The sequence below is a fragment of the Oryzias melastigma genome, linkage group LG7 (assembly GCF_002922805.2).
Source record: "Oryzias melastigma strain HK-1 linkage group LG7, ASM292280v2, whole genome shotgun sequence".
In the NCBI taxonomy this organism is placed as follows: domain Eukaryota; kingdom Metazoa; phylum Chordata; class Actinopteri; order Beloniformes; family Adrianichthyidae; genus Oryzias; species Oryzias melastigma.
In genome coordinates this window covers 8,839,509-8,849,116 of record NC_050518.1, presented here as the reverse complement: position 1 = coordinate 8,849,116, position 9,608 = coordinate 8,839,509, and the positions used below count along the sequence as shown (strand labels likewise).

The 9,608-nt window shown below is 41.3% G+C and overlaps 1 protein-coding gene across 2 annotated transcripts in view; it reads left to right on the top strand.

The window, feature by feature from the left end:
• calcoco1a (calcium binding and coiled-coil domain 1a) overlaps positions 1–6,866 on the top strand; it is a gene marked incomplete at its 3' end in the record, with an annotated part of 11,570 nt that extends 4,704 nt beyond the window's left edge. The window contains 8 exon segments of one of the 2 annotated variants that reach the window (XM_024293443.2): positions 134–289; positions 1,566–1,820; positions 1,893–2,018; positions 2,217–2,312; positions 2,926–3,013; positions 3,147–3,358; positions 3,586–3,677; positions 5,377–6,866. In XM_024293443.2, coding sequence (XP_024149211.1) covers positions 134–289; positions 1,566–1,820; positions 1,893–2,018; positions 2,217–2,312; positions 2,926–3,013; positions 3,147–3,358; positions 3,586–3,677; positions 5,377–5,404 — 1,053 coding nt within the window. 2 annotated transcript variants of the gene reach the window in all.
• Between the last annotated feature and the right edge of the window lie 2,742 nt (positions 6,867–9,608).

Here is a 9,608-nt window from a genome sequence, read left to right as displayed (position 1 = left end):
AGGAATTCTTTGAAAAAAGCTCAAAGGACGATCAGAGTGGGTCGTAAACAGTTCAAGTGATGCAGGAAACGCTGTTGATCTTTTCCTCTGTATCTGACGCATCTCGATCTGGGTGCTTTGTGTCTGTGGTTAGGTCAAGCTGGAGCAGACAGAGGCAGAGCTCCGGAGTCTGTCCAAAGAGTTTCAGGGTCTGAGGAACTCCCTCGCACAGAGAGACACCAGCGTCCTGCAGCTGCAGAACACCATCACCACGCTCACGCAGAAACTGACCATCGCCCAGAGGAAGGAGGTCTGACGTTAACTCACATGGCTGGATGTTTTATCAAACCTGCGACATACTTTTATTAGTCTAATTTTTCAGTTTGTACTCTCAAATAGTTGGATAAATGAGGAATCAGATACAAATTGACTGTAAAAAAGCCCTAAACTGAAATTGTTGGTCTACATGGGAGGTCGGTATTTGATTTATTTCATACATAGTAACATCATTTTGAACTTCCTTCATTTTCAAACCTCAGTTGTCTTTTTTGTGTGTAAAAAGCACGAGGGACACCTTGACGCCGTTGAATGACAATTTTTTTTATGTAGCACTTTACAAGACTTTCAGGGTACCAAAGTGCTTCAGGATAAAAAACAGGCACAAGAAAGTTTAAAACTATGCAAATTAAGAACAAATTTAAAAACGGCATCAAATTACAACAAGCAATTGGCATATAAAATACATAAAATATCAAGATTGTAATAAATCAATTGAAATAAAATAAACCACCACTGCCTTGTGAGCATTAAAAGCCATTCTAAAATAGTAAGTTTTAATGAACATTTAAAGCTGTTTAGGTCAGATATCATATGCAGTTCTCCAGGAATGTTTTTTACATAACTGAAGGCCAGCGGTGGAAAAAGCCCGGTCACCCCAGGGTTTGTATCATGGCCTGAGCACATCAAGCAAATATCGGTCACCATAAAGCCATAAAGACCAAGACCCATTTTTACTTAAGAAATGAAATTATATGGAAAATACCACAAACCAAGATGACCCCAGAAAACATTCCAGATATTTTTCTGATGTCTCTCTGGGTTAAAACTCTTGAATGGCTGTGGACGGTTAAAAGCTCAGTTAAGTAAACTGGAGGAAGAGCTTTAAAAAACAAACAGTAAAAGTTTAAACTGAATTCTAACATGAACAGGGAGCCAGTGAAGTAAACTGAGTGATGTTCTCTCGTCTGGATGTTCCAGTTTAGACAGAAGAAGCATCCGTTCTTACTGTTATCTAAGGCTGGTGTTGTTTCTCGTTACTTTCATCTCCTGAATTTCATATACAAACGAGCTATAAATCTCTTAAATAAGTATATCAGATATAGGTGGGAACATGCCCGGAAGTAAAATTATTTTAAAGGAAAAACTGCTTTAATTGGCTAAAGAACATCAGATTTATGATTATCATCTATTATTTGCATGTAAGACAAAATCCCTTTCTTGAGGCTATTTCTAGTTTTTCACATTCAGCCTTTTCTTATTTCTATGACATGCTTTGCCTAAACATGTTGTCTTTTTTTTGTCAACAGACGGAGAACGAGGCCTCACTGAAGGAGATGCGGAGTCTGAGGGAGCGTCTGCACATGAGCGAGCGTGCCGCAGAGGGCTTGAAGAGCGACCTCAGTGCCATGATCGGACAGCGGGATCACAGCCAGGCCGAACTGCATCAAGCTCGCCTTCAGGCCGCCCAACTCACCCTTCAGCTCGCAGATTCAAGTCTGGCCTTCAGGGAAGGAAAAGCCCAGTGGGCCCAGGAGAGGCAGAGCCTGCAGCTCGCTGCAGAGGTGGGTACAATGGGAATTGATTTGGAATTTTACTGCGATCCATTTGCCACGTTGTTTTTGCGACTCCCACAGGTCGACCATGAGCGTTTGGAGAAGCTGAACTCCGAGATGCTGCGAGTGGAGGAGAGGCTGCAGGAGGAGAAGATGGAGAGAGTGAAGCTGGAAGTGGAGCTTGGAAGAGAAAAAGACTGCAACCGGGTTAGAGAAAGAGAATTATGTCTGTGTGGCAGGTGGTTTATTTTAAGTAACAGCTGGCGCGCTTGAATTTGACACTAACAAGAGGCACATGTCAGAAACTATAGCGAGGTGATGGATAACCTTCTTAATCCTTAGTTAAAAATGCTTCTAATACTCCTTTTTTTTTAATCCTGCTGTTTTATGATATCTGGCCTGCAGGTCCAGCTGAGTGAAACCCGCAGGGAGCTTCAGGAGCTAAAAGGGAGCCTGAGAGTTTCCCATAAAGAGAAAGAGCAGCTGCTTGAAGAGAAGCAGGTCAAAACTTCAATCTTCTCTGACAGAAGTTTGGGTGAAAAAGAGAAAACTTTGTTTTTTTAGTTCATTTTTGTATCTGGCATCACTTTTAATTTGCTAAAAATGTTCAAATCCACTGATGTTGGAGCTCCCATACACCGACTGTCGGGAATTGTCTCTCTGTTGCTGCCCTCTTGTTATTGTGTAATATAAATTGTTTACGGTGCGGCATAAAAAGCTGAATTTTAGGGCAGTCAGCACCGTGGTTGTTAATGTGCCTGCTGAGTTTTTGTTGTCTAACCTGCGCCGCATTTGTTAGCTACGGGCACATGCTGTACTCCTTAGAAAATCATTGTCTGGCTTCAATTTAACATTCGCCATATGGGAGCATGGCAGGCAGTTTGCGGCGTCGTATAAATAAAACAAAATTTCACCCGTTCATTGTAAAGAGATAATGCTATTTGCTTCATAATAAATGTTGATTTTTGTTAGTGCTTAATGCTCAACAGTTTTATAAGGCTTTCACCTAAAAAAGTCAGAAATCATCGGGCCTGTAAGGGTGATGGCTGCTGAGTTCGTGATTAAAGTAGTGCCCTGCTTTGTGATGTGAAGCCTGTGTTCTTTTGCTCTGCAGGATTTGATGGACTACATCTGTCAGCTGGAGCAGAAGATGGGAACGCCGGCCAATGCCAGCTGGGAAGCTGCACCGCTCGCCTCTTCAGGTCATTTGAGCAGCACTTAAACCGCTGGTTTAAGCGTGAAACTAATGTATTATCTTGAAGTTTATTTAATGCAGCTCAGTTGGACGTGTGTTTTAAAGAAAGGGGACTTCTCTCCTTTTGGTTTATGTGGCAGCCAGTCCTGCCAGTGCGCCGTCGGACTCTGAGGACGAGAGCCCGGAGGCTTTGCAAATCCACCATCCACCCCAACACGTCGGACACTACAGCCTGTGCGAGCACGGCCAGCCCGACTCCCTGCACCTCGCTACCCCCCCTCAGTCCCCCAAGGAGGCAAACAGGAGACTAGTGGTCATCAGCCAGCCTGCCCCTCTCTCTCTGCCGCATCAGGCCAGTGCTGGCACGCTTCCACACAACGCCGATTCATCAGAGCCATTCACAGCAGCATCATTATACGTGGTCATGCAGATAGGCGTGCACACCAGTTAAACACGGGCAGTGGGTCGTTTGATTTAGACGTTATCTCGCGGAAGCAATTAGGTCCCTAGTTTGCAAGTTATTAGACTGTAATAGCTGCTGGAGTTAAGTGTGTGTGTGTGTGTTCTTGTGGGATTTAGGAGGAAGAATCGGATTCAGTCCAGAGTGGAAGGAAGGAGTACAGAGAGGAAACGTCATTTTCGTTGTCTCAGCACACTGCTGACGCTCTCAGGTATGACTTTCTAAACATTTCTTTCGAGATTCACCCCACAATTATTCAAACACTGCAAATAAAAGAAAAAAACATTCCAATCTTTTGCAATTAAACATTAAAGTCCCACTCCAATCATCTTTTTAGCTATTTTCAAGGGGTTCCAAGTGGTATTTTGATTATATTTATGCCATATTTAGCCAAAATTTTAAAAAAGTTGTTTTGTAAAACATAGTTTCTGCAATAGTTCATCAGAGTTGTGGGTGGGACTTTTGGTTGTCCCACTAGCTTACAGCCCCTAGCAACCTCAGCTGAACATTACTGGAGCAACAAAAATTGTGAGCAATATTGGAGCTATCCAGCCGTACAGTTTTGAGTCAGATTCATGCTCAAATGAGGGGAAACAAATGGATCTATTTGTCTGCAAGTGGATGCATCAGAATGCAGGGAGCTTGTAGACTCAGAAATGCTAATTTAAGCTTCATTTTCTTTATATATGCCTCCATCATGACAAAAAGGCTACAAGAACATGGTAAAAACAAATTTTTTTCCCAGATTGGGACTACAAAGGCTTTATCTTTCAAGATAACTTCATTTACGGCTTATCTATGTCTGATAATTGTGCTAAAACTCACTGGCAGGTGTCCAAAACAAAATAACTCCCAAAAAAGTTTATACCAAACTCATAAGTCTTATTTTTTTGCAGAAAATGCTCCATTCAAAGGAAAACTTTCCTGTAGATTGGCATTCTTCTTGCAGTATAGCTAGAGTTTTCCTTCAAACGCTATAGGTGGACTGTTTTAGTCCTACTTATTAATTTACTTCTTAAGCACAGCCTTTAGCATATGAATGCTGAAATGTCAGAAATGATCTAACAGTTTCATAAGCTGCTAGTGTTATAGCCTCTGAAAGGCAGGAGGGATGGCTTGTCAGCCCCCATCCGTACGCTGAAGGATATTCCCCTCAATAAAGAGTGAAGGATCACCAGGCGCAGAGCTGGAATGACCGCAACACCTTGAACACAGGTGAAGATTTAGTGTTCAGAAAATGCAGATTTGCATTTGAAAACTTCCTTGACGTCAGACAATTAGCGGCTCTCCTTTGTCACGGTGGCTGGTTTTTAACAGCAGCGACGTGTCATATTTTACGAGCTCGTGACTTGATTTGTGTGTACACTTCTTAAGTCTGTGAGCATCTTGAGAACAAAGCCACCCTATAAATGCAGTGGAGTAGGAAATGCACTCTCCTTTTTGGAGATGTGGATAAGCTAAAGCAAAAATCGCCTTTCAATTTAGGAACTCGTAAGGCTTTAAATCGTAGAAAAGCGAGTGCCCGAGTGCTCGGTTACTTTCCATCTCTGTGTTCAGAAAAAACAGACAAACGCAGGCCGTTATTTACGGTGACTATGGCTCGGAGATGGAAGTTTTGAATATGTGGTTGTAAAAGAAGTGGAGTCAGGGTGACGTGGGGGAGACCGTTTGAGACAGGGGGCGTAGGACGGGTAAGATGGGAGGACACGGGGACAGACAAGTTGACAGCGAGCTGTTGGGATGATTTAGCGGACGGGTGGACTGCAGTCATGGGCCAATTTTCAGCATCATTAAGACTCTCCCTCTCCCACTCAGCCTCTCCTCCTTTTTCAATCACAATGTGGGTTTATTTCGTTTTTTTTTTTTTTTTAATTAAACATGCACACTTTCTGCTTTGTGTCTTCCTCCAGCAATATGGCCGACACTTTGCTGTGGTAATAGCCAACCGCGGGTGATGGGCATCAGAACTTCAAGTTTCTACTTTATAGACCCACGAACAGTTCGTCCAAAACGAAGATTTTAATCTGCAGTTTCAACATATCAAACATGTTTCTTTCCCTCGTAATTGTTGTTATCGACTTGGCTCTTTTTGCCAGTGGTGTCAGGTGAGCTTTTTTCTTTTTTTATGGTTAACACAAGAAGCCGAAGCGACCGGCTCCGGGGCTGGGACCCTGGCATTTGAGCGTCTGCACGCCGAAGCACAATGATTATTGTTGAATCATTGTTATGTGGAGAGCTTTACGATAGATGTTATGTCATTTTTATGGCAATCGTGATTAAGAGTCACGACAGGCACTGTAATAACAATGTTTTGTGCGGGACCGGCTTCGGCAAAAATCACGGGGATCCGGCATTAAATTCTCCACGGCTCCTTCAGACACTTTTTAAAGCATCATGAAGTAATGATGCCGCGTCACGCTTAAATATATTGCAATAACGTTGATCTAAGACACCATATTTCTCTCTTATTTCCTCAGATTTGATATGCACTTTCTTGAAGGCATAAGCAGTTGATTGTAGCAGCAGGAGCGATTCAAGGGAAGTGGACGGGGTTTTGAACCACAGCTTCCTAAGCTAGTGTGTTACTGTAGACGTCACACGCGAAACCAACTCTCGGAAGCCTTTCGCTATAGATCAGATGCAATTTATATTTGTTGACTCTTCCTTTTCATGACCGCTAGAATCCTTAAGGTGTGTTTTTGAATGCTTAACCTCAGCTTAATTTACTGATTCAACCATGCAGTTCTAGATGTGTGCCTAAAGATGAAACGGGGACAAAGTCATCCGGATTTAAGGCAATGCCTAATAATGTTTAATCAATACTGTATGCATTTTTTAAATGTTTTTTAGTCAGCGTTAGCTCGAGTTCTGCTGCAGTTGAAGCATATTCAGGTTAGGTTTGGTATAGATGTGTGTGCTTTGTGGAACAGCAGCTTCCAAGCTAATATAGATTCCTGGATGCTCAACTTTACCTGCTGTTTTGCACTGTTTTTATTCTACAAGTGTTTTTAGATGAAACAAGGAGGCATGGATACTCACTTTGCTTTTGTTTTTGTTTTTTTGTGCATTTCTGTTCTGATCATAAACTCGTGTGTCATTTTTACTTGTACTTTATAAATGTTTGATGATATAATTTTTTGCTTTTGGACATGAACACTACAGGCTATTGATTTTTATCACATTTGGATGCTAACTGAAGAAAATGATTCTATCTAGTAGGGCTGGGTTGATTAAAATCGACTAATCAATCTGAGCTTAATAGATTAATAATCAAGCCATAAAAATACAAATTGATTTAGCAGATGAAGCTAAAGTCCAGTATCTTGATGCTAACATTTAATGGAATTTTCCATAGGATAGCTAATGCTAACGCTCCGTCAACCTAAACATACATTGCTGACTAAATAAACAACTTAATATACTCACAGGCATTAATTTTCTGTTAAGGAAACATTTTTAAGAGTAACCATTTGTGGTCTACAGCACCATTATTTGGGTTTTTTTTTTGCACATTCTTTGCTTATTCCCTTTGAAAAAAAAGTATACTTGTATAGTTCCCCCTAGTGGCTAAACTGAAACACCCTACAGGAGAAGCAGAACAATTGTTAGAGCTTCTCCTTTTAAAAATCATCTTACACTATATGCTATTAACAATCTCATTATTTCACTAATGATTTTTACATTATGTGAACTGTATCAGATTATGATAAATATATTCAAAGCATATAGGATATTATGAATGTATTTTTAAGCAAATGTGTAAACTCAAAATTGAATTGAACTGAACTGAATTGGGTGGATAAAAAAAAATTGGAATCGAATCGATTCTGGAAATTCTTATTGATACCCAGCCCTACTATCTAGTTGTTTTAAGAGGGATTTAACAAAAAAAAGCTACATTCAAATGAGGGTTTGGTGAGACTTTTAGCCGTTTTGTGGTTTATTTTGTGCCACTGTCATGCTACACTACAAGTTTACTCCTTTTTAAGTCTGTTTCCAGAAGATGGCGCACTAATATGTCATTTTTCTTGTACTTTGAACTAGAAGTCACAGTGAAGGTTTTTTTTGTGTGTGTGTTACAATCACCCAGTTGTAGAGCTGCAGAGCTTTGTTTTGAAGTTTCTTTCCTTTCCAGTCATGTATGGAGGTTTGGGTGAGACTGCATAATAAAAAGTATCCATCATTGAGACGAATGTGTCTGCTTTTTTCCTGGCCAGAGATTATTGCAGCATTTTGATCCTCACTTGACATTTCCCTGGTAATTAACAATCCAATTTCTTTGCACGCCTCTACACAGCCCCGTATTCCCGTTTGGCCCATTGCCTGCTCGGTGGACGTTTTTCTCATTTGGAATTTTCTCTCACCTTTGGCTCCCCTCAGGGCTGACCTCCATCGTCTCCGTTCTTTTTGCCTCCCCAGTCCTCGGGCATTTCCTGCCCCTGTCTCTCCAGCCCCCCACCACATTCTCCACACATCTTAAGAGCGGGGTGACGATAGCTAATTATAAAATCAATGATGCTGGGCTGCCTAGTTTACAGCCAGCTCTAAAACCTTAACTGGGAAATCACTGTGGGATTGATGACTCCCTCACTCTTTATCTCTTTTAATTAGAAATGTAAAAGATATGAAGACCCAGAGGCCAGAACACATCTCTGAGTTTTTATGACCCCGATGCTTTCCTGCACAAGGCTCACTCCTTCTCCTCAAACCGCTCCCTCTACCTGGTTTTGTTTATTTCCTCTGCCTCGCGGCACATCCCGCACCCTCATCTGCAGACACCTTTTTCCATTTTCCATCACTTTCTCCATCTCGGCTGTTCCGGCTTCCTCCCCACGCCGGCGAAGGTGTTAAATTTATGGTCATTGCACTTGAAAACGTTCCTCACCTTCCCCTCACCTCTCCTCTCCTCTCTTGACTAATGCTCAGCTCCCTGCAGATTGATGCATGTGTAGCACACACCATTTTTGACTGATCTTAACCACTTTATGAGCCTTGATGGCCCTGCTCCTAACCCATACATTCATAGAAAAATAAAACTCCTGCCCAGGTCCTGTGCTCCTCGTCCTTATCGGACTCGGCCTCTCTAACTTCACTCCCTGACTTGGGTTCACTGAGCTTTATCCTCTCAATCACTCTCAGAGGAGCTGCAGCCTATGCTGCTCCATTATCTCTCCAGTGTGTTGACTTAAGCACCACTGCTCCAGATCAGAGCAGGGTCTCTTCCTGGTTTTAAATATTTAAATCGATTTATTATCATGACCTGCTTTTAATGCTTTCTTTACTGTATTTGTGAAAAATTGATGGCAGACGGCTTTTGCTCGACTGCAAGCAAGAATTCCACCCTTTTGTTCATTTGTCCTCAGGTGTTCATTTCTACTTCATTTTTTCTTCTCACCTCCCTTTCTGAGAGGGTCCTTCATCAAGCATCTCTCATGTAAGACTCAGCATGGAGGAACCCTTATCAGGCTCCTTTAAATTTTTGCCAGCACGTCCTCTCAGGGGTTACCAGGGCAACCCTTTGAAGGGTTCACAGTATATGAGGCAATTTGACTGTTCCTTGTAAAATAGTGTATAATGTATGGGTCTTACTTTAATTCCAGCGTGGTGCTATTGATCTTCCTTTAATGATAGTTAATTAAAGCAATCATATAATTGATAGAATCTCATCTCTGTTTTTTATCCCTCTTTTGATTCTCTGATAGTAAAATCAGTTAGAAGAATTAGTATTCTATAGTGGTGCCCGGAAACTGAAAGATGTTTACAATCAGAAGTCCCAGATTAAGAAGGCTCCTGCTGGATGAAGATAAGATGTTAATGAGATGTAGTAAAGATTATTTTAGGGATTTTACAATATATTTATTTCACTGTTTTTCTTAAGGTTTTTATGGAACAATTATAGCATTTGGTATTAAATTCTACTACATAATTTAGTGTAAAACTCACAACCACCAAATATGTTTTCCTTTCTCATTTCACTTTCGATTTTAACCACATGCCATTGAAAAACAACACAACAGTCAGGTTCTTTTTTCTTTTTTGTAGTTCCTGGCCTTCTCTAACAGCCAAGTGAACAATTCTGCAGAGCTTACCTTTATCTGATGTCCTTGTGTGGATGAGGCTATAATTTAGTGGACAAAGCTCT